Source organism: Hippocampus guttulatus, chromosome 1, assembly GCF_054856545.1.
Source record: "Hippocampus guttulatus isolate MCC_2025c chromosome 1, RoL_Hgut_1.0, whole genome shotgun sequence".
Lineage (NCBI taxonomy): Eukaryota > Metazoa > Chordata > Actinopteri > Syngnathiformes > Syngnathidae > Hippocampus > Hippocampus guttulatus.
The window spans coordinates 10,174,351-10,192,840 of NC_141261.1; the positions used below are offsets into that span (position 1 = coordinate 10,174,351).

At 42.8% G+C, this 18,490-nt stretch overlaps 2 protein-coding genes across 6 annotated transcripts; one reads left to right on the forward strand and one right to left on the reverse strand.

Annotated features, from left to right (window-relative positions):
* LOC147210329 (U8 snoRNA-decapping enzyme) lies at positions 1-18,344 on the forward strand. 5 transcript variants are annotated; one of them, XM_086108638.1, is made up of 5 exons: positions 1-126; positions 16,320-16,451; positions 16,624-16,664; positions 17,547-17,784; positions 17,873-18,344. In XM_086108638.1, exons 2-5 carry the CDS (start codon positions 16,320-16,322, stop codon positions 18,116-18,118), a joined length of 657 nt encoding a protein of 218 aa, XP_085964764.1. In that variant the 5' UTR covers positions 1-126; the 3' UTR covers positions 18,119-18,344. The 5 variants fall into 5 exon arrangements, with proteins under 5 accessions (XP_085964764.1, XP_085964746.1, XP_085964755.1 ...); XM_086108620.1 differs by lacking the exon at positions 1-126 and adding an exon at positions 14,787-14,905; XM_086108629.1 differs by lacking the exon at positions 1-126 and adding an exon at positions 14,787-14,832.
* gss (glutathione synthetase) lies at positions 3,555-14,749 on the reverse strand. The gene is made up of 13 exons (XM_086108540.1): positions 14,593-14,749; positions 14,070-14,202; positions 13,143-13,288; positions 12,830-12,905; positions 11,879-12,018; positions 11,528-11,644; positions 11,238-11,318; positions 11,084-11,161; positions 10,937-11,006; positions 7,865-8,059; positions 7,065-7,146; positions 6,331-6,520; positions 3,555-5,566 (listed from the first exon to the last, which is right to left on the reverse strand). Exons 2-13 carry the CDS (start codon positions 14,199-14,201, stop codon positions 5,443-5,445), a joined length of 1,431 nt encoding a protein of 476 aa, XP_085964666.1. The 5' UTR covers position 14,202; positions 14,593-14,749; the 3' UTR covers positions 3,555-5,442.
* Positions 18,345-18,490: the final 146 nt, after the last annotated feature.

Below are 18,490 nucleotides of genomic sequence, written 5' to 3' on the forward strand. Positions count from 1 at the left end.
CATTCACATTGACTCTCTCGCTTCATGCATCGCCGCCCTGACTCCGGACTCAGATTCCTCTCCTGATGAATTGGTTTCCTGATACAAACTCGGGTCTCACCGACATTCTCAACATGCTCACTCCTGGTAAGTCACGCTCAGTCTTTTTTACTCGGTCTGCCCCCTGGTTTACCCCTTATCTCCGTTGCACAATATCCAAGACTCGGCAGCTTGAAAGATTCTACAAGAAAACTGGTCTCACTGTTCACAAGTACATCTACACAGCTCAACTATCCCTTTACAAGGACTCTATCTCTCAAGATAATTCACAATACTACTCTGGACTCATCTGCTCTCATATTGGAAATACAAAGACTCTCTTTTCACGCTGTAACAATATTATTTAACCCCTTGTCTGCCCCCCCCCCTGATTTATATTCCTCTGACACCTGCAACGCTCAGCTCCTATTTTTCAGTGAAAAAGTCAATAAAATCCATGAGCACCTGGGCTCCTCTGTACCTTTCCCCTCCTCAAACCTCCACACCCCTTGTCAACTATTATCCTCTTTTGAAATCCCTCATCCCTCAATAATCTCAGACTTCATTATCAAATCCAAGACTTCTTGCTGTCAGATAGACACCCTCCCCGCTGTCCTGGTCAAATCCCGCTTACCCTCTCTGCTTCCCTTCAGCTCAGTCATTATTAATTCTTCATTGTCCACTGGAATTGTTCCTGTCCCCTTCAAAACTGCAGCTGTCAGTCCAATCCTGAAAAAAACTGGTTCAGATCCCAATGATTTCAATAACCTACGCCCCATTTCTCACCTTCTTTTCATCCCCAAAATTCTTGAAAAGATTGTTGCCTCTCAATTTACTCCCACCTCACTTAAAACAGTTTCTAACCAACAATTCCAGTCTGGTTTCCATCCCCGTCACAGTACAGAAACAGCCCACATAAAAATCACTAATGACCTTCTCACGGCAGCAGACTGGTTTAATCTCCATCCTCATCCTCCTCGACCCGAGTGCAGGTTTTGACGCCATTTCTCACCCCATCCTCCTTAATCGACTCTCCACCATAGGCATAACCCACACACCCCTACGCTGGTTTCACTCTTATATCACTGGCCCCTCTCAGTTCATCCAACTCAATTCCTTCACTTCACGTCCTCCCCTGTCTCTTCTGGTGTGCCCCAGGGTTCTGTCCTGTGACCCCTCCTCTTCATTATCTACCATCTCCCCCTTGGCAATATTTCCGTGAAACAATTTCACTGCTTCGCGGATAACACCCAGCTCTACCTCTCCAGCAAACTTGATGCCTCTCTCCCACCCTCCTCCCTCTCAGAAATCAAATCTTTGTTTACCCATAACTTCCTCAAACTTAACAGCGATAAAACAGAACTCCTTCTCGTCGGTAGCAAATCGAACCTACACAAAGCCGACAGTTTCTCCCTCACAATTGATAGCTCCACTGTGTCCCCTTCCCTTCAGGTTAAGAGCCTGGGTGTCATCCTCAATAGCTCACAATCTTTCCACTCCCACATCAATAACATGACCCGATCCGCTTATTTCCACCTCCATAATATCAATCGTCTCCGTTCCTCTCTCACCCCTCACACCACTGCCATCCTTGTCCACAGTCTCGTCATCTCCCATATTGATTATTGCAATTCACTTCTTTTCGGTGCCCATCACAAATTCCTCCATAAACTTTAACTTGTCATGTAGCGAGGTGGTGGTGGACCCCAAAAAGCAGGCAGGAGGGAGGAGCAGGGTGTATTTGACGAATCATATTTAATAAAACAGAGAAAACTGAATGCAAAACAAACAAAGTGCTAACAACCAAAACTAATCCAAAGTAGCAAAACAAAACCATGACTGTGGCAAAAAACTAACAGGAACAGAACCATGACAGTTGCAAGCAAACAGCAACACACATGACAGTAGCAAGAAGCAAACAATGACCCGACACAGAGTGTTCGGGCAGGAGTGCTTTTATACAACTAATTACCAAATGACCAACAGGTGTGCAGCTGCTGGGGGAGCCCTACAGTGCCACCTGTTGGTCCCTAAACCGAATCATGACAGTTCCCCTCCCTCAAGGGACGGATCCCAGACGTCCCAAAGTTGTCCAAAAGCTTGCCTCGCCGGGGAACAGGAACTAAAAGCGACGGCAATCCTTGCCTCGCCGCAAAACAGGAACAAACGCGACGGCGACCTTCGCCTCGCCGAAATACAGGAACGATAAGCGACGGTGACCTTCACCTCGCCAGGGAACAGGAACAAAAGCGACGGCAATCCTTTTGGCTGGGCGTGGCCTGACGTGGACGGAGCTCGACGTAACGGGGGACAAGGAACAGCCGGACGTGAACAGGGGCTCGGCCTGACGTGGGCGTGGACGTGGCACGGCTCGTCGTCGACATGAATGTGACTCAACTCCAACAGACACGTGACGAGCCTCGGCTCAACGTAGACGCGGACGGGGCTCGGCCCACCGTAGATGCGGCTTGACAAGACAAAACAGGACAGCCGCATCACCAGCGCTGCCTGAAAGGGGAAAGGGGTGTCGGCCGCAGACGCGCTCCGCCAGGCACATGGTGGAACAGGGACCAATCCGTAGTACCTGCGGGGTCCAGGTGGTCGGGTCATTCTGTCATGTAGCGAGGTGGTGGTGGACCCCAAAAAGCAGGCAGGAGGGAGGGAGGAGCAGGGTGTATTTGACGAATTATATTTAATAAAACAGAGAAAACTGAATCCAAAACAAACAAAGTGCTAACAACCAAAACTAATCCAAAGTAGCAAAACAAAACCATGACAAAAAACTAACAGGAACAGAACCATGACAGTTGCAAGCAAACAGCAACACACATGACAGTAGCAAGAAGCAAACAATGACCCGACACCGAGTGTTCGGGCAGGAGTCCTTTTATACAACTAATTACAAATGACCAACAGGTGTGCAGCTGCCGGGGGAGCCCTACAGTGCCACCTGTTGGTCCCTAAACCGAATCATGACATAACTGGTCCAGAATTCTTCAGCCCGGATCATCACTAGAACCCCTTTCTTTCATCACATAACCCCCATCCTCCGATAGCTCCACTGGCTCCCTGTCAAACTTAAAATCAACTTCAAAATCCTTCTCTATACTTTTAACGCCATCCATAACCTTGCCCCCCCCCATCTGTCTGATCTTCTTCAAATTTACATTCCCCCAGGTCCTCATCCTCCCTCCATCTCTGTGTACCCTCACTTCCTGTGCCGATGTAAGAGGAGGGTTAAATGGAAGCGCCACCCACGTTCACTGCCACCTGAAACAGAACTTTATGACCCCTCAACTGAGACCCGCTGTTAAGCCGACAGAAAAGGACTCCGCCCAGGACAAAAACCAGAAAAGGCCAGAGGCTACCTTGCAGCCAACTCAACCGAATTAAGTTGGGCTAACCCGAAGCAGTCCCGTAACAAAACCCTCCAAAAAGAACCAATCTAACAAATACTAATCAAGATGACAAGACTGCAATTGACAAATGCCACTGTTCAAGTAATGTAATGTAATGTAAAATAAGCACAAAACAAACACTTTTTTTAATCATTTTTATTTCCATTGGATGAAACACACAGACCCTGCACAATCTTCACTCGGTCTAAAACATGAAACAGATAAAAAGGTCCAACATAAAGTGTCTGAAAAGGCACGGCCTTTCTTTAGGCCTCGAAAATAACTGTGCATGGAGTCATCCTCATAGAACCAACCTTGATTATCAGGTTTTGCGGGTTACACATGTACTGATTTTTTTTTTATCTAGTTTTTGTCGTGAACGATTTCTAAAAGGTGAGAGATCCCACAGATGACGAAGAATCAAAATGAAATGTGTGTGCTTACTCCTGGCCTGTGTGGAGTTCTCGAGATTAACAACACGGCACACCACACATACTGCATGCATAACGTCTGTCATTGTACCAAGACTCACTGACTATTAGAGCTTCTTAGGAGGACAAAAAATAATAATAATAATAAAGTCACGCAACACAGCCCGGGATAATCTCTCAGGATAGTCTTAGAGAGATCTGAGAGTGGAGCCTTTGCTGTGTATGACCGCAAGAGAGGGGAAATACTCAAATGTGTCCTGATTGTCGGTATGTGTGTAGCCCGCTTAAAAAAAGTTTGTAGTGTTCATAAACAGTGCAGTAACACAACAGCCCCACTAGATGGACATACAGTACAGTACTTGTCAATGTTTGACACGCTGATCACACTCAAAAAGAAGCCAGTTGTACCCTGAGCCAGTAAAGACAATGATTGATTTCGTAAACACTAAAAATGCTTTTCGTTGTTTGAGTATGTCCTAGAGTAAAAAAAAAAAAAAAGTGCACATTTGCTATCGTTTCACAAATATAAGACAACAGTCCTGTCAGTTGAAGACTGGCAAAGAGAGACTTAAAAGAGTGTTGAATGGTCCAACTTTCAAAAACACGTTTGGATGAGGTAAGAAGACAACTGTCCAATTCAGTGTCATGTGGTCTTATGAAATTAGGGTTTGTTTTACCAAAGTGGATGGATACAGTAAGTTAACAATTCTTTTATACTTTTAGGTGGTATGGTGGACACCCACATACTCACGGATCAGCACCTGCAGATTCATGTACTTGACGAGTTGTTGTTTTTTTTTTTACTCAATGTATATATTTTTTATTTTTCATGGAAAACATACAGCAGTTTTTTGGGGGGTTTTTTTACACCAATGCATTTCAATGGCTGTCAATTATACGCTGATTAGCCGACTGGTCCCGAGCCCTCAAGAATAGTGGGATCCACCACATGTTCCCTTACAACACATCTATGCTAATATAAACAACCCAAAGCGAGAAGTACCATTGTGGGTATTTTTGGGCCTGTTTAGGAAGCTTGGTGGTACTTGACCGAGTTAGTGACGATGAGACCGATGGTCGAAAACCCGCTTCTGGCCGTGTTAAGTCCATCATTTTTTGGTGGTTTACTGTCTTTCGTGAGCAAGACCGTAGATTATACTAGGATCCTATAATAATAATAATATTTTCAGATTTACATTAGCAGGGATGTGAATAACATTTTAAAAATAATTTCATCAAGCGTCAACAACTTTTCCCAGCCTTTGGCTGCTTACTTGTTATTTGAAGACACCAAAAAACATACCAAATTAACAAAACAAAAAACCCCCAAAATAAATCACGTCACATTTTTACCTTAAAAGAATCCCAAACTGAAATCATAAGTGGTTGTCATTCACCACTTCTTGAATTTCTGCAATCACGAATGTTGATTAACTTTTTAAATTATCAACGTAGATGATTGCTACAACTGCCATTTGACTTTTCCTTTCTCAACATGGACTTGCATGAGGTAGCAGTGGGTATTCCTCTGAAATACATAAAAAGATGGTGCATTTGAGTACCTTCCGTTGTCATCCAAATACCAGTCCACGTTCTCAGAAGAGGAGCGGGTTATCCAAAACTGCCACTCCTGCTGCGACCCCACCATCCAACTGTTCTGAACTTTTGGTCCTCAGAAGATGGCCCACACAGTCGTTCATCACCATGTCTTTACCATGCCTGCAAAGGGATGACGTGAGGAATAAGAAAGACATTTGTGTTCCTGATCGGAGCAATTCCTAGCTGAAACAAGTATCCGACGGTGTCATGTTTTGGTTTGTGACCAACAGGTGTGCAGCTGCAGGGAAAAGACCCACAGTGCCACCTGTTAGTCGTTAGGTAATTAGTGGCTTTCAAAGGACTCCCAACCCGAGCACTCATTGTCGGGTCATTGTTGCTGTTGGCTACTGTCATGTTTGTTTGTTGCTCCTTGCTGCTGTCATGTGTTTGTTCCTGTTAGTTTTTTGCCACAGCCATGGTTTTGGTGTGTTACTTTGGAATCCTTTTGTTTTCATGACTCTGTTTGTTCTGGATTTATTTTCTGTGTTTTAATCCAACTTGTCAAGTTCACCCTGCTCCTCCCTCTTGCCTGCTTTTTGGGGTCCACCACCACCACCACCTCGCTACGTGACAGACAGTGGCTGAAATGAAATTATCCCCACAGGGCTCAACGCTGCGCCCAATATGCTCACAAATGCCATCATGACAGTGCGTGCTGGTAAAACTTTTCATTCGGCTGCCCTAGCGCGAGTGCATGTTTTAATGTTCCGACCAGTACTTGGCTGAAAAAAATTGGGTGGAGGCACTCCAACTCTTTCGGTCTGTCAGAGTGCATGCACCAGGCAGAATTAAAAATATATATTTTTTAAAAACGAATATCCAAGATTGGATGTGTATTTTGCCGCGTTAACGGACACAATCAAAAATCAATGTTGACTGATTACCTGACATAGGTTCCAAAGAAGCCCAGCTCACTGAGACAATTACTAATTTGGAGGGGCGTGCCTCTTCTCAGCAAGTAGTTCTGTGTGGGCACGGGCTGGATCTTATCCATCAGAATAAAAGCCGTCCTCTCAGCACTGTCCTTCACTTTGCCAAGAACCTCGCAGATCTCTTGCCCATAAATGTTGTTTCCTTGAAGTAAAGAGTAGATTTTATTTATTCATTCCATCTATCTATCTTAATTGTTCTGGATCCTGCAATGCTTGGGAGGGGGAAAAAAGCAGAGTAACTCCAACCCGGGGCATCACAATTCTTGAATACTCAAAGAGATATTTGTACCCTTTTACCTACAGGAGAAAAAAAAAGTGGGAGACACAAAACCATTTTGACATCTAAAATGAAGATTGATCACTTTTTCCTTTGTGACAATATATAACCATTAATAAATAACCATATCACAAAATCTCCAAATCTCAAATCTAATGGTTCGGTTTTAATCCAATGAGTTCTTGGTTTGAGTGTGAAACCGTTGACCTTAACATTTATAATTAAAAAAATAATAATCATAAACTAAACATGAACATGATTCACTCAATTTATTTTCGTAAGCCACTGGCAGCCACAACAGAGGGATGAACCTTCCCAAACCCATAAAATGTCACCCTGGAATTCTAAACAGCATAGGAAACGGATGGGATAGCGGTTTTGCATGACATTTCGTTTTTTGTCAACGTACCTCCTCCTTCTCGCTGAGGCTTCAGGACAAACCGATTTGGCGTCGCCAAAGCCATTGCAACTGTTTTGTCGCCTTCTGCTCCCTTGAGTACAAAGAAGTGAAACCATGGCAAGGATTGTCATCATTATGTAACAATGACATTGCATACTGGCTGAAAGGTAACTTCCTCAAAAGACAGGATCTATATCTATACACACACACACACACACACACCATCCAGATCATTTTAGTTACCAATTGAACAGGCATGCTGGTCAAAGTATTAAAACCATTTACATAAGAGGGTTTTTTTTTTTGTTAAAGGACAGTGATGTATAAAAGGATCCCTCAGTTTGCATGGACAGGAATAAAAGTGTTGTTTTTTTGCCTCCATTCTTATATGCCACGTGAGGAATGCTGACAATGGCTGTTTGTATGTCTCTGAAGGTTCTTCCGACCTCAACATGGTCATAAAAAGCATCATCAATAATTGCAAGATGACTGTTGAGATACATCGTGGACCTCTATGACAATGCACTTCTAATTTGGCATACTACCCATGAGAAATGATCAGTTCACAGTTATGACTGCCTTTTGTTGGATCACGAGTGTTTTTTCACCGTTTCCGCTGAGCAGATCTTTGACTATAGTGTAGCCTGTTGCTTTGGCATATGCTTGACATCTTGTGAGCCACCAGCATCATCTGTGGATGGGGATTTGGGATGCACCGTCTTTGCAATGTTGCACATACATTTGCAGTGTCACAGCATGGAGTGGCAAAAGAGCTGGCGTGGAACGGTACAAATGAAACAGTTGCTTACCACGTCCAGAGTGTAGAGGCCAGCAAATGTGGCCCTGACCTGCGCCACTATCTGTGGCTGGTCAGGGAAAAAGTGTTCCAGAACACCAGGCTGAGCAAGCACCTGCTGCACCTTCTTCGTTCCAGCCAGGTGGGTGCTGATATCCGGACACTTTACAGCCAAAGAGCACTCCATCATCAGGCGAGCCTCCCAAGCCTATAAATCAGAACAGTGATTCTTGTGTGGTGCCAGTTCTACTCCAGTGAGAAGTCAGAATCGTTGAATTAGAACATCCAAACCGTGCAACTTATATTTAATGTTATTCGGCTCAAGCTTGACCCCGCACTGCAGTACATTTGTCGACTAGTTAAATTTTATCGAACACTAAAGTACAATTCAAGCGCTAGGTTTTAAGGGGGTATGATAGCTGGATACTGATGTGCAAGAGGCTTCCACACTATGATGGATGAACATAACATCTTGGAGGTCTTCCAGTCAGGTTTCAAGACGATGCATAGCACGGAGTCAGCCCTGTTACGCGTTTCTAATGACATCCTCCTGGCAAATGACTCTGGAGACCACGTGTGTCTAGTTTTATTGGACTTAACTGCAGCATTTGATACAGTGGATCACAGTATTCTGCTGACTCGTTTGCAGCACTTGGTGGGCATTGGTGGCAGTGCTCTTGAGTGGTTTAGGTCCTATTTAGCTGACAGAACCTTCTGTGTCAGCCTTGGCTGCTCTGAGTCACGCACTGCTCCCCTGTCATGTGGTGTTCCACAGGGCTCAATTCTGGGGCCTCTGCTGTTCTCGCTGTATCTGCTCCCATTGGGTTCCATCTTAAGGAAACATGGTATTCCCTTCCACTGCTATGCAGATGACTGCCAGATCTATGTCCCACTGAGCAAGAAAGACGCCTTCTCATTAAGGCCACTCCTATCCTGTCTGGAAGAAATCAAAACCTGGATGGCACAAAATTTCTTGAGATTCAATGAAAAGAAGACAGAGGTGATATTGTTTGGTCCCAGTGGCCCTTGTACATTCCATCCTGTAGACTTGGGCCCCCTGTCTCCTTATCTTAAGTCAACAGTCTCAAACTTGGGCCTTAAACTGGACAGTGATTTCAAACTCGATCGGCAAATTGGTGCCGTTGTTAAATCCAGCTTCTTTCACCTTAGACAGCTGGCCAAAATAAAACCTCTCCTCTCACATGAACACTTTGAGACAGTAATTCATGCCTTTGTCACATCCCGGCTCGATTACTGCAATGCCCTTTACTTTGGAGTCAGCCAGTCCTCCATTAAGCGCCTTCAGCTGGTCCAGAATGCCGCTGCTCGCCTCTTGACTGGTACTCGTAAGAGGGAGCACATAACTCCTACTCTGGCATCCCTTCACTGGCTCCCCATTCATTTTAGAGTTATTTTCAAGATCCTCTTATTTGTTTTCAAATCTCTGAATAATCTCGCGCCACCTTACCTCTCTGAGCTCATCCGCCCCTACACACCTGCCCGGCGCCTCAGGTCTGTGGACCAGACCTTATTAGAAGTACCAAGAACTAAACTGAGGCTCAGAGGGGATCGAGCCTTTTCTGTTGCTGGTCCCTCTCTCTGGAATGACCTCCCACTGAACATTCGGCAAGCCTCCTCGCTGCCCATCTTCAAAACCCTCCTCAAAACTCACTTGTATTCTTTGGCAATCGACTCAACATGACTTAGATTTGTTCTTGGTTTTACTGTTTGGTGCTTTCTACCGCCTTTATTACCGATTTGTCTTACTGTTTATTGTGCATGTTAAATTGCTCCATGTACAGCACTTTGTATGCACCGATGGCTGTTTGAAAGTGCTCTATAAATACTGTTGACTTGACTTGACTTGACACTAGTGAGGGAGACAGTCTTCACAACACCATCGGCAGTACAGTTGAGCCGTTGGTCAGAGACAATGACCAGTGCCATTTGATATCAGAGTCTCCCTGGCGCTAAATAAACTTAGCGGGCCACCAGGCTTTTCTGCCACTACATATATTGTGTGTATGTGTATATATATATATATAGATATAGATATATATACTTTTTTTTTAATAAAAGCGTTTTTTTAATATCTTGAATGTGTAAAAAAATTATATATATTTATTTTTCACTTATGAAGGGTTTGGTGAATGTGCATGTTAACTGGTTGGGTTCGGTACCTCTAAAAAGGTTAAGAACCACTGCCTAATATAATCACTTGTATTTTTTTTTAATAAATAAAACAATAAATAAAACTAACAAGCGATACTATTATTTATCGCGATATTTTCTGGGTCAATATATTGTCGTGAAAAAATTTGTTATCGTGACAGGCTGACCAATAAATAATGTAAATACATTACACTGACTAACGTGAAATATCTATTCCGAGGCTGGTTGAGCTCAGCTGCAAGTTTTCTAGGGAAAACTATGAGAATTGGAACAGAAAGTTGCTCGTCCTCCTTCTAGGCATAATTAAACATTTTTATTTGCCTTTGCGTGTTTGGCTAACCACACCTTGCACATGAACATGTTTGAATGACAGTACTATCTATCTAATATAGATTTGTCAACTTCAACTTGACAGTCTCAAAACTTCATTAAGCAGAACGATCGACTGATTGAGGACGAGATGCAGTTTTCTCATTTCTGAAGTGCACATAAACAGATTTTTAAAAAGTGTTTCAAGTGTGCATTTGCTCTCTATCCTTGACAAAACAGAGATCCTATTGGGCAGCAGAGCATAAACAAGTTAGTTTGAATTTGACACAGGGACAGGAAGCATGTGAGTACGAGCTGACAACACGAAAAGAAGAATTCCATCCCAGTCACATTGTCAGTGGATTTTGGAGGCTCCCCAGAAACAGCGCGGTCGAGAGTCAGCACATTTTCTGATTGATCCAAGAATGGAAAATGTTTCATATACGTGTCTTTTCTTGAGTTAAATGTTGATCGTGTAATTTAATGAAAATTTTGAACTGTACATACTACAACACATACGCGAAATGAATGCTTGTTTAAAAAATGAGTGTGCTTCACCGCAACCTTGAAGAAATAAGTCAGCGTATACATATTTCTGGTATACCTGTTCAGAGTCGTAGTTCTGAGGCATGTAGCCATTCCTGAAGTAGACCACTGCAACTTCCTGACAATCACTGAATAAGTGACAGGATGGAGTTGGATGAAAAAAAGCAAAAAAATAGATTGTAGTTGTATATTGATGGACACTTACACAAACAGTCTCTTGTCCTGATCAAGGTTTCCCGATTCAGCGACATCCTCAAAACGCTTTCGTATGGTGGCAATATTCCTGAAAACAAAGGTGTTCAGTTGAAGCATCAAGTTTACTCAAGATACTGCCAAGGTCTTCAGTAATCACACTTTACCTTTTCCACAGCTCATTCTCAATAAATCGTTGATCCAGGGCGTTCCTCTGGTTCTCCTCCACCAAAAACATGACGACCGCTCTTTAATGAGAACATGAGTTCCGTGAAACACTCTGCCACCACACACTGGAGATGCATTTTGCATCCGAAATACGGTGCGTAATTGTATCAAATGGTCATCTTGGGACAGCCCAATGGATAAAATGTGAAATTAAGTCCCAATATTCTTGAGACTGAAAAGGGCTTTTAGACAATGAAGTGTTGTTTATTTAGGTTTTGAGTGGACTTACTGCTTTGTTCCATAGAGCTCCCAGGCCTTGGCCACGGCCTTGGCCAGACCAACTGCAGGATTGTTGTCAATGATGGACTGGCTCTCTTCCAGCCGGCCAGCGACCCTAAGAATGTGTCTGTTGTAATAAGGCAGAGAACATTTTTGTCAATATTAAACAGAAAATATGAAGGGAATACATTCTTTGCAACCCCTGAGGTTGAACCTCATTTGGATTCACGTCCATTTTTACATGGAGATTTTCCTCAGATTCCTAATTGAACAACCTCAGGATCTTTCTGGTATATTAATCCCAAACCACTATCGGTGGATGTCAAATGATTTTTGATTTACACGGTGATGGATACTTTACCGGTGTACATCAGGCATTCGTGATGAGAGGCCTCCAAAGCTAGCGGCAAAAGTGTTGATCTCGATCTGTTTTAGAGATGTGTGTCCATCTTCCTTCTGGTCCAGCATGTAATCGGATCGATTCAGACCCAACACAATTGACTGGAAAGACGGCAAGAATACCGTATGACTGACTGACACTGATCAAGACATTGTGACCATTATGTACAATATGCAAGCACACACACACATATACATATAAATATGCGTGTGTGTGTGTGTATCTCTCTCTCTCTCCCCTCCCCCCCTCGTGTTCTCCCTGTGCCTGCGTGGGTTTTCTCCGAGTCCTCGGGTTCCCTCCCACATTCCAAAAACATGCATGGCAGATGAATGGAATGTTCTAAATTGTCCCGAGATCTGACTGCGAGCGCCAATGGTTGTTCATCTATGTGTGCCCCGCGATTGGCTGGCAACTACTTGAGGGTGTACCCCACCTACCGCCTGAAGACAGCTGAGATAGGCTCCCGCGACCCGGATCACAAAATGTATATATAAAGAGAGAGAGAGAGAGAGAGAGAGAGAGACAGACAGACAGACAGACAGACAGACAGACGGAGAGAGAGAGAGTGAATCTCTATAGATAGATAGATAGATATCTATATACACTGTGTATGTTCACACACACACACACACACACACACAAAGGTAATAGCAATTGAATATAAACATGCAGTAAATAGGTTGTGGAAACCCATCTTAGTGATGTTTTTATGAGGGCTTGGACAACATTGCTTAGTTCAGCACAGACGTAATTCTTCTCTTAACTGAACTTATATCATGAGTTTGAACATTTTCAGACTTCTTTTAGTTTTTAAGGTCTCTGAATGCATTCCTGGCTAAAAAAAAAAAGTTTGTTTTTTTTTAATTAATGGCTACGTTTGGAAAAGCACGTTGTAGAGGTGGGCTTTCATACCTGCAACCTTCCTTCTTTAAGGACCTGCTGGTGGATCTTGAACAATCTTGCAGTGAAATCATCCACAGCAATGGTGCTACAGTAAAATATATAAAAATGTGTCAAAATAAGGCAATTGTTGTCCTTCATAATATGTTTTAATGTTTATCGATCAGCTTCACAAAGATTGTGAAAAGAACTGGCTATTTTAGAGGTTTGTCCGACCAACATTTTCTGCTTCAAATTTGAAGCATCTTTCTTATTTTACGAGACATCTCGCAATCTATTCAGTTTGATGTATATTTTACACCCCAGTATGAAGGTGGCATTCTACCTGGCAAGAGCCGCTTGCAGGAAGTCAGGATCTTGGCTGATCTTATCAACCAGTGTGTTGTAATGAGTTTGCACAGCCATGGCTTGGAGGAAAGGAGCTTTCGGCACAGGTGTGGGGAAGAGCGTGAAGGGGGCATATGTCACCACCTAAAAACAAAAGTGCAATCGTGATATACAAGTGATTGCTGGGAATGAAATGGGGATCCGCACCTGGATCTACACTTCCTTGGTCCACAGTCCACCCTTCTACATAGGCTCTTGGAAATCATTTTGAGTAGTTTTGTCCATAAACAAATAATCGGAATGTAGTAAGACATACACTGGTGTCAATGCTGATCCGCTATGTCTGCACTTCCACGAAAAAAAAACGCGCGAATACTACGACACCAATATCTCTTTACCAGCCAGGCAGATGGCGGCGATGTCATTGAAGTGTTGATATAGTACTTTAAAGTAAACACGGATGACAATGCTTTGTTAGATGATTGAAAATTATGGCCTGCTTGGGCCTCATGTCATGAGCCTGTTCAGCAAGCACCAAGTGCCTGAGCCAGCTGCACTTCCGTCACAATGCCACTGCAGCATGACGCATTGGGTAAAGGGAAGTCAGCGATGATGTTGAAATTACTGTATAATTATCATTGTTTTTCACTACCAATGCTTTAAAATGAGCAAATTAAAAGCAATGAAAAAATAGGTGTTTAGAAACATCAACACCACTCAACCCCCTAACCCCGCCCCACCCCTTGGCGGCGAATGGTTGCCGGTCCAGGAAAAGTCAAGTTACATTAACTTTAATATGATGGTACTTAGAACACATGACTAAATACTTTAACAGGTAACTCATAACTGTATCTGAATACAATTTTAAAAGTAACCCCCCCACCCTGCTCCTACGACCGCTGCCAAAAAGATGGAAAATTCTCACCTCTGAGGAGTTGGGGGATTCTTTAACCCTCATAAGGACACCTTGTAAAAGTGCAGCATCTTTTGCCACAACCGCTAAATCATTTATGAGGGTTGCATTCATCAGAAGATCACTTGGTATCCCTTGGGCCATTCTGAAAGACATTTAAGACATAAAACACACACAAATACAACACAGAGCAAATAGAAATTTGTTAAATAGTAGCGCAGGTGTAGTTATGCAATTATCAATACAAGGAACATTCAGATGTTAGTACTTGTGAACTAGTTTGGTGTCATTCATCGAACGAAACTGCAAAACTTAATATTGAGCTACAAGAAATATTTTGCACATGCATTTTAATTGTGAGTGGGCAGCGTGGGATCGGTTCCCACTCAGTGACGGTGTGAATAGTTGTTTGTCTTCAATATATGCCCTGCGTCTGACATAGTCCAAAACTACAATAAACGTCCCTTTTAGGTGTATTTCGTCTTGTGTAGTATAAGCATTCTTGGAGTTAAATTGAACGAATGTCAAAAGATACCTGTGTTAGTTGTCCTGATTACGTCTGGAGCAATCGCTGTACGAGGAAACGATGAATCCCGCCGCAGACACAAATAGCTTTCCTTGTACTACTCAGACTCGGAAGTGCAAACGTGTCCAACCACGTCGTCTTTCTGTGCTTCCTTCGCTATTGGCTACACGTAGACACGTGATTAAAGTACCCAATCTCCGAGTTGAACAATAAAATCCAGGAAGTTGCTGAGCACAGCGTTGATGGAAAGTGAGGCTGTACTAACCTCTCTTCTTTTGCAATTTGCAATTTCACACTTTGTACCAAGAATGCGTTTTCCAACGTAACTAGCCATTTTCTGTTTGGCGCAATTGTTATTTCCAGTGTCTGGGTTTGAAACGCCGTCTGAAAACCGTCACATCATTATAAATTGTTGTGTGGTGTCTGTTAAATTGAATCTCACTTTACATGTTTCTAAATATATCGTTGTTCAATGTTTGTACAGATACAGATATGTGTGATGTCATACATGCTGTGATCATGACATCTCCCTTCAATCTCGCCAGTTGTTTAAAAAAACGCAAAATGATTTGGATTGGCAAATTCAATGTTTTGCTATGCATGATCGGGTAATCCTACTAATTCGTTTATTTGTTAGTCCAATTTTTCAAAGGCTACACTGTTTTCAAGATTACCAAATCCGGATTACCACTGCTCTAAATGAGACAATATATCGCAATGTAAAGAACCAGAAAGAACAACAAGTAGAAGTGTCAACATCGGGTCACTTTAAAGTATTTTTTTACGTCCACTTCTATTCATGATTTATTTTACGAACACTCATGTGAGCCACAAGTAATATATATCAAGAAATACATTTTAAATATTCAACCAGCAAAGCATATGTGGGAATGGAGAAAAATATTTTGTCCTCTGTAGTACTGTATTGCTAGTGCTTCATTACAGCAGCTGTTGTGAAAGTGGTATAATATAACAAATGTTGAATTAGAATGTATATGTGTGATTTGTAAAAATGTTTTGTTTTCACTGTTTACTTATCATAGAATCACAATATGTACTTGTTTGATTTCTAATTGATATTGTTCCAAAAATGGTTCAACTTTTGGGTCACTTGACTTTGGAGTTGTTACTCCAGCAAAAATATACCGTTATCTTTTCTTTTTTTTTTTTAATATTATGTCTTAGAAAGAGTGTTTTGCACGTCGGGCTCAGGCACTCCATCTTGAAAAAAAAACATGCACGTTTGGTTCACTTGAGATTAATTTTTTCATCCAAAATCAGATTGAAAAACTCTATCTGAACCACAACTTTAGTGAAGACAAGAAAAATGATGAACTGGTAAATCGGTTTTCGCAACATTTACTAAGCCAAGGCACATATTTTACATTAAAAGCAAATCTCCCCGTACACCACCAAACTAAAATGTGAAATTTGATCAATTCCCATAACAACACCTGAAAGATGTGGAACCCTTCAGTACCACCAGAGGGTGCTAAAGCATTCTGCATATACCCAGCCTTTCCCGCGTGTTTCCAGGATTGACACATTCACGCAACTTCGTTTCCGCAGGTCTTGGTAAAAGCTTGAATATGAAGGATGGGGAGCAATAAGAGAACTTGAATGATGTCTTGCTTTCGTTGCACAGCAGAAGGGCAACGTTCAAGGATATGAGAATGCTCTGAGCTGTGACAAGTGGGTCATGTATCACAGTGCATTGTTTGTTTCTGTACTCGTAGATGGCAAATGGACAGCTGTCAAGGGCCGAAGCGTTGGGCATCTCAGGCTACAGACACGCATGTCATGTGATGCTCTACTCTGACACGAAAAGTCTGCTTTTTGGTAGAACTCCCATCAAATATATCATACTGGTGAGGGGGGGAAAAAACAGGCATAAACGCAAACATTTTAAATGCCTTAGAAGAATCCTATGCATTTAAATTTGAGCTAAATTCTCACTAGTTCATGTCGGAAATGTGTTAACATGTTTGGAAGCATCGATGTGTGAGTTTATAACAGCCTTTGTCCTGTCACATCCCACAGATGCAGATGCGCTTTGACGGTCTGCTGGGTTTCCCTGGCGGGTGAGTCTCTCCTACTGCTTTTATTTTATTCCTTCACATTCATTTACCAATTCTGTGTATGATCTCGAAATGCATTTCAAAGATCCAATCATTTTTTGTTCAGTTTCTTCCATCTTTTTACGCGACTATTTGACTGATTATATTCCATCAGGGTGGAATTCAACTTCAGAAGGGTGAATCCATCTACCTAATTGCATCAATGGAAAAGTTGACTATTAGTTGAGCAATTCGGGAATTATTTGACATGTATACGGTTCCAAACTTGCACAAAAATTATGAACCCAGAGGCATCTCATCGTGCGAGACCTGAATGTATCATCAGACTTCGGTTCAGGGGAAATGTCAAGAATGCTTCTTTCGTGCCTGGTTTCATTCGGCTCACAGGTGAGCTGGAGCCGATCTCTGATGCCTTCTGGGCAGGATGTGGCGTACTTCCAGCACTAGTCACAAGTAAATCACAAGCCCATATTAAGTTGAACTGTTCAAATGTATCACATTTTGTCATGTCTTTGTAATTTTGTTCCAAAACCGACACGGAAGAGGACCAATGAATGATGGCCGATAGAACTTCAGAAGAAACATACAGTATGGCAAAATGAAAACACACAAGCCACTTTCAAGGCTGCTCAGTACCATACAGCAAAACGGTAAAGCTTTCATTCTCAAGTAAAACTCTGAACTCACCTGCCTCCAACTTACCTGGGGGCGTGTGAGTTGAAAACTTCATCCGGATGGCCTTTTGTTATCAATCCGCTCTCCATATTGATTCAACCCACATGTTCAACCACAACCCACATTCAACCCACATTGCTCCAAAGTGAGGTCACTTTGGAGCAATTTCCCCCAAATTGTTGATATGCATTTCTATTTTATTTCCTCCAGGTTTGTTGATCAATCACAAGAGAGTCTGGAGGCGGGGCTTTATAGGGAATTACAGGAGGAGCTAGGTGTGGCTCTTTCGATATCCGAAGACGATCATGTGGATGCTCGCCATGCCCCTGGAACCGCTCCCTGCTCCCCCCGTCTCATCACTCACTTCTATGTGAAGAAGCTAACGGAGGAGCAGATTAAGGAGGTAGAGCAAGCGTCTGCATCCACAGCAAGAGATCACGGCCAGGAGGTAGTGTTGCCTCGAGAATGCCAGATTGCAGCCATTTTTCCCAATCCCATGCTCTGTTCCCCACTGCCTCTATCTCGCTTATGGCAAGGTCCTTGGGATGGTCCGAGTCCCTCTCTACACTACAAAAAATGGAGGAGGCCTCTCCTCGTTCCTGTCGCATGCGTTCATCGGGAATGCTCGCACCCAGCTGCTCGACTCTCTACTCCGCCTCCACCTGCTTGCCCCAGAGGACCTGCACAAAGCCCTCAAGCACTCAATGAAGATACATGCACACAGTGCAGGGGACCTGCAAGCAGCACTTGCGTTGACGGCAGCCAAGAGGGATCAGTCTTGAATCCCGGTCACTTAAGCACACACAGATGTACAGTCACGATATAAATAAATAGTATTATAAATTCACCCACATTCAACTTTTGTGTTGCTATTCTAAAAAGAAAAGAAAATTGTGCCACTTACTCGTGAGCTTTATCCAATGTCTTTCTTGTTGCCATTCTTTTGAATCTCACTTGCATTGGTATACATTTGCAAATTACATTATTAAAAATCTATCTATCCATCCATCCATGCATCCGTCTCCTCAATATTAATATACATTTAATCTTAGCCACTACTCCCGGCTGACGCACAGGACTTCCCGTTTAGCTGTGTGTCACACCATTTTACATTCATTTTCTATGGCTTTCTATGACGTTATTACACGCAGTTT

Bases quoted from the DNA above. Each gene is read 5' to 3' on its own strand.
- gss (XM_086108540.1), bottom strand. From the start codon at position 14,201: ATGGCCCAAGGGATACCAAGTGATCTTCTGATGAATGCAACCCTCATA. The intron at 7,147-7,864 runs GTAAGCAACTGT...TTTGTACTCAAG, and splicing joins GCCTCTACACTCTGGACGTG to GGAGCAGAAGGCGACAAAAC. The intron at 6,521-7,064 runs GTACGTTGACAA...CTTTACTTCAAG, and splicing joins GCCTCAGCGAGAAGGAGGAG to GAAACAACATTTATGGGCAA.
- LOC147210329 (XM_086108610.1), top strand. The intron at 16,665-17,546 runs GTGAGTCTCTCC...TATTTCCTCCAG, and splicing joins CTGCTGGGTTTCCCTGGCGG to GTTTGTTGATCAATCACAAG. The intron at 17,785-17,872 runs GTAGTGTTGCCT...GCTTATGGCAAG, and splicing joins CAAGAGATCACGGCCAGGAG to GTCCTTGGGATGGTCCGAGT.